The sequence below is a fragment of the Cucumis sativus genome, chromosome 1 (genome assembly GCF_000004075.3).
Source record: "Cucumis sativus cultivar 9930 chromosome 1, Cucumber_9930_V3, whole genome shotgun sequence".
Lineage (NCBI taxonomy): Eukaryota > Viridiplantae > Streptophyta > Magnoliopsida > Cucurbitales > Cucurbitaceae > Cucumis > Cucumis sativus.
Genome location: NC_026655.2, coordinates 22632583 through 22638582, shown reverse-complemented (window position 1 = coordinate 22638582; position 6000 = coordinate 22632583). Strand labels below are relative to the sequence as shown.

Below are 6000 nucleotides of genomic sequence, written 5' to 3'. Positions count from 1 at the left end.
TGGAGGTCCCGACCGCCCCATATGGAAGCACAATGACAACAACTCTTTTCCCATCTCCTCTGATAAGACGTCTGTCTCTCCATGGTCAATCCGAATGATGAAACCCAGGTTTGAGGCCCATATATACAACAACTTATGGAAGTAAAAAATTCTGCAAATTCTTCATTTGGACTCTTATGCAAGAGTGCATCAACAACATTACAAACTAGAAAGTAATCATGTGAGCAGAGAGGTTTGATTCTTTTTTTGTTTTCTTGTTGAGATTCAATTTCAAAATCTTCTAGTAAATTTTATCATTTTTCATACATAAAAAAAGAGAGCTTATACAGTATATTTAATAGGAAAACGCCCATAGAAATTGATAGAGAAAGAAGTAAAAATTAAGTAATAACTTGTTTAATATATATATATATATATATGTATGTATATGTAGGTATATATGTGAAAAAAGTTATAAAATTACTTGAAAACATATATGAATTATAGGAATGGATGATAGAAAAATTTATTGGTAGAAAGCTTAAAATAGAACAAGAAAAGGAAAGTAAACTAAAATCAAAATCTAACAAGTCAAATTATTTCCAGGGGCAACGTTGAGTTGATTACAATATTGATTATAAAACTGAATTCGTCGTTGAACAGTGGCGGTGTTAGCGCCGTCGCATTCGAGGGCACCATTGATGGCACGAATGGTGGCGCCGAAGCCCTGGTTGATGACCGGCCTCACGAAGTTCATCCAATACCACAAGGCCGTCTTGAATGACACCACCGGGTTGGTGGCAACAATTTCCGGGTTGTTGAGGCCATCAAATCCGATGTTCTCCCCTGCAGGGCCATAGTTGAAGTTCCAAGATAGTTGAATTGGTCCTCTACCGAAATACCCTTTGCTTGGGTTGCATGGATACTGAGTGTTTTCCTCATCGCAATAGTCTCTTGTTGCTCCATCTATTTCTTCTATGAAGCATAAATCTGTTGTACAATATAAATCAAGTTACCAACTTTATGCAATATACCGGTATCTAATTACTTTGTCTTTAACCAATTCGACATTTTTATAAATTAAAATTTTCGATTTATTTTGAATTTGAATGGGTAGGATTTTATTAAAAATTTTGATTCCATTTTCTTTTAATTTTTTTAACAATAAAACAAAAACAAAAGAGAAGTAGTTCTGATAAACTTAATATTAAAAAAACTAACCAATTTTTTTAAAATTCAAGAAGTTAATAGTTATGAACATATACGAAAAACAACAACAACAACCAAAAAAGAAGAGAAAAGAATTTGGAAAAACTTACGTCCAGTCTCGTGAGTAACATGAGCAAAGAAGGCAGCGATTTCTCTTTTAGAATCCTCAACCGATCCAATTCTTCCAAATCTATCAAACGACTGGAGAGCTTCTAAGAAAGTAGCTCTGCTGTAGAATCCCCGTCCGGCGCAACCCGCGTCCGCCTCGTTAATTATGCCGTTGAAGAACTCCTCCGTCACAAATTCTGCCACATTCACATCGTTCACACTTGGAGTAAGTGGGGGAATGTTGCAAGGCCCTTCTCTGCATCCGGTCCCACAGAAATCCTCGCCGTTCCCGCAGAATCCGAACCTACTGCAGCACAGCCCCGCCGCGCATCCACAGTTCTGTGCTGCAGCTCCGGCGATGATTCCGATCAGAGCTAGGGCCGTTAGGAGCAGTGTTTTTTGCATGGCTACACCTACACCACGTCCTTCCATTTTCTGTTTGATTAGTTTGTTGTTTTAGGAGATCAAGGGGAGAGATGAGGGTATTTATAAGGATGGAAAATTAAATTTGGTGTGTGTGGGAAGGTTTTTTTTCTTATGTAAACTTAATTTTTAAGGACTTTGACTTGGATCAGATTGGATTTGGTTTGGTTTGTGTGTGTGTTTGGAGTCAACTTTATATTTTGGTCATCTTTGTTGTCTCAATTATTGGAGTAGTCAACACGTATTTGAGTTATATATATATATATGCACTTAAGTTCATATCATGCTCCATCCATAAAAGATTCATTTTGGAGATATATAATTTTGTGAAGCATTCATTTTTCAACATATTTTTGGCCTTTATTCTTCTTCAAATAATATTTATTCTTTCTATATTACTATTTTATGGACTAAATATATATATACGTCTATATATATATATGTTTACTCTATTATGTTTAGGATTAGTCGTCTCATTAGAAAAGTTTGCTTGAATGCTGTGAGTTTAGGATTTGTCTAAGCCTCAATCTTCATGTATTTATAGCATAAATTATTGTGTGCTTGTTGCTGAGATTTTTGGTTCGATAGCTAGTACTTGGGAAGAGTTCGATAACTATATTGTATTTAGGGAAGCCTACGTATATAGTGAATGTGAAGGGGATCTCATCATTTGTAGGGGGAGTCTAAACATTTTGTATTTAGATAATCTCATACAAAGATTGAAGAAGCATATCATGGAAGTGAATGGAGCTCAAACTTAGGGAGAGCCTAATTAGGTTGAAACATTTGAAGAGCAAGCTATTACGGGAGTCCGTAAATATGAAGTTTGTCATATAACTACTTTCATTGTAATTGTTAAACTCTTTATATAGTGAATTTTCATTCCACGACACACTACTCCCAAACGTAGGTGTGATTTTACATCAAACTGAATTATTCTTAGTTTATGATATTATTATTTTTCTGCTTGCTTCCACAACTACCCCTCTTGTCAGATATTTTTTTACCACAATATGGGTTGACATCGTGTTCGTTGTCGGATCCAACAAGATTAAGAACAATTTCTTTTGTAAAAAAATTATTTGCTTAATTTTTTATTGAGCAACCACTTAGTAAATATGTAAACAGGTTGGGTTGAGAGTATTTTGGGACCAACCTGAATTTTCGGGTTGGTTGGGGTTAGCAACCTCAATAACCCAAGAAGCATTTCCAACCCAAACCAACCTTATAAATATGGGTTGAATTCGGTTGGGTTATCATGTTGGTATATATAATTTTTTTTCCATTTCTATAAATATTTATTTGTTAAATTTCAAAAACGTTGTGACATCAATGTATCCATATAAATCCACACATTCAAAAAAAAAAAAAAATCCATAAAGTACAACATTAATAATAATATTTAACAAAAAGTTTTAAAACATAAGGGAAGAGTCAAATATAAACTAAAATAAAAAAATAAAAAAATATTTCAAGTATCTTGTTATTAAAAAATATTAAAAGTATATATAATATCGTTAGTTTTGATTGCATTTGGTTGAACCGAATTTTTCAAATCTCAACTCAAGACCCGACCCAATCCAACCCAAAATTTAAAATAATTCAACTAGATTAGATAGTCTGAATTATTCGGGCTATCAAATTATTCTTACACACATACTACCTAGACGACATAACGACATGGGTAGAAGTAGAAGTAGCACACGTAAATTTTTTTCTTAATAATAAAAGTGGAGATTCAAACTAGTAATTAGTCCTTTAACACACCTCTAAATTATTCATTTAACACACTTTAAATTTAGATTAATTTGATTTGTGTACGCATTAAAAAGTCAAAATATCATTTGACATTTAATTTATAATTAGCATCATATATAAAATACATTTATCAAAGTACTACGAGTTTTATATATGGATTTTTATCTAAACTCTAATTTCCAATTTCTTTTGGAAACGTGTTTAGTTTTTGTTCACATGAATAACAAATGAGTCGACAAATTTTTTCATCCATCAATAGATAATTAATTTCATGACAAATCAAAGCCCCCGAAGGTAAAGTCAAAGTGATAATTATTAAACAATCAAAAAATTCTTCAATTATAATATGGGTTCTCATTTGAAAAAGAATGGACACCCAAAAATGACTTTTCTAGATCAATATGGAAAAAAATGATGGTTGGTTATGAAATGATGATGTTAGTATTTGGACATTAAAGAAATAAACTTTTTTTTCTCTTAAATATATTATCATATATAAAATTAATTTAGAAGATCATCTCTAGATGCTTCAATAACTTCCATTTTGCAATATAACTATTGTATTTAAATTTTTTATCTATAATATATATAAACTTAAATAAGTGTGGGCAATTTTTACTGATTAGTTCAATTCTTCCTAATTCATTTACTAATTTTATCAGAAAATGTGGTTGTAAAAGCCTACATTAACTTATACATTTTAATTTTAATCTAATAAAGTTATGCACAAAAATCATTGATAAATTTACATAAATATAACATAAGTGTTAAATAATATTTACGATATGTGTAACAAAATAATAAAAAAAAGTTCACGTTGTTCGATTATTTTTTCATAAACTCTATGTATACCCTTGCGATTTATATCTTTTTTATGATTTATTAATCTCAGGTCATCTCGGGTGCAACTAAGACCCAAAATCCATTAATAACGAAAGGAAGAATTCTTTCATCCCTAGTAGCATCTTGGAGCATTGTATACTTGAGATCGAATGAATTAAAGGCAAAATTCTTTCATTTTCGAGCATCTTGTTGCAAGTAAGGCTCGAGATATCGTGTATCATGATCTAAAGATCGTTTAAATTTGAAAGTCATTGTTTAAAATGAAGTACACGATTGTGTAAATCTACACTTATGTCCTTCATCTCGGGTTATCTCAATGCATTGTATGTATGAGATCGTGTGTCAATATCTACACGACGCATGTGTGGTCGATTTTTCGCATGTTGATTTAGGTAACTTTGACATTTTACATTGAAGTCAGTTTTTTCCGTTTTCAAAATTATTCTATTTTTAGTAGTTTGTTATTAAAAAAACCCAAAATAAATTGAGCAAATGCAGAAATTAACTACAAATTATTGTGGTAAAAATTCATATATATATATAAGAGGAGGTGGAAATTAAAAAAGACTTTAATGCCATTTTTCTCTCTCTAATAACTAATCAATTGCTTAACATCCATCTGTTTCATAACTTAAAATAACAAATAACTTATTTAAACAATATTTGAAGGGAGATTTTATTTGAAGGTAAGATAGAAAATGATTTTATTTTCCAAAAAATGTATGCAAATAATGTAGTTTTGGAAGGTGGGGTTGACTTGGCTTGCATGCCTTGAAGACATGCACCCATTAATATCACACGAAGAATTAGTAAGTCAGTTTCCACTTTTTCTTCCACAAATTCAAAGTTATTGTTTGAAAAGTTCCACTCTTCTATTCTTGGAAATTTGTGGTTTGATTCGGCCAACTTTACAAATTTCATTGGGAAGAATCAATAATAAAAATCCATAAAATAATAATCTATGAAAAAAAATACACAAACCAACCCCAAACTGGGAGTTTTATTGTAATAAACCCTTAAACTTCATGTAAACTTGGGGTTAAATTTACATCAGTATATATAGTAACAGATAATGCATGAGGGGACGTAGATGTTTCTGTAATCAACCAACTGCAGTAACTCACTGAGATAAAATAAGAAATGGAAATCTTCCCATTCGTATAGTCGTTACGGTAAAATTTGATTTCCATTTTCTATAATCTTTATGGTAAAATTTGGCAAGTATGATAGTAGTTTTTCAACCATTCAAAGGGTTATATTGTTGTTGATGTAATATTTTGTTACTATGATTTGGATTGATGGATAACTATTTGATTTGCATTACAACCCTCCGTCTCCTAATGTCCTAAATTCTCCTAGTTGTAAGATAACATTTTAGGATGATTTGAACATTTAAAAAGAAGAAATCATTTGGTAGAGATGAATAATTACAATGACGAGTTCCGACCAAAACCTTTTGTTTGCTTTTTTTATTTTTTTATTTTGTTATATTTTATGAAAGATTTGAATATTTAGTATTTCTCTTGTCACTCATCATTGTAAAAAAAATCTCATTTTAAATCATATACATGGGATTGCATTTTCGCTAGTGTCACATGTTACAACATATCAAATCATATACATGTTAAAATCCAATTAATTTGTCAAACTAACATCCAAATAAAGATATTAACATGATGA

At 31.1% G+C, this 6000-nt stretch overlaps 1 protein-coding gene across 1 annotated transcript; it reads right to left on the bottom strand.

Moving 5' to 3' along the window:
• Positions 1 to 451: 451 nt before the first annotated feature.
• On the bottom strand, positions 452 to 1800 carry LOC101222574 (endochitinase EP3). Its single transcript, XM_004145179.2, has 2 exons — positions 1299 to 1800; positions 452 to 969 (listed from the first exon to the last, which is right to left on the bottom strand). The coding sequence occupies exons 1-2, from the start codon at positions 1726 to 1728 to the stop codon at positions 563 to 565; spliced, it is 837 nt and encodes a 278-aa protein (XP_004145227.1). The 5' UTR covers positions 1729 to 1800; the 3' UTR covers positions 452 to 562.
• Positions 1801 to 6000: the final 4200 nt, after the last annotated feature.

Coding starts and splice junctions, on each gene's coding strand:
- LOC101222574 (XM_004145179.2), bottom strand. CDS start 1,728: ATGGAAGGACGTGGTGTAGGTGTAGCCATGCAAAAAACACTGCTCCTA. Junction 970..1,298: donor TGTTACTCACGAGACTGGAC/GTAAGTTTTTCC, acceptor ATTGTACAACAG/ATTTATGCTTCATAGAAGAA.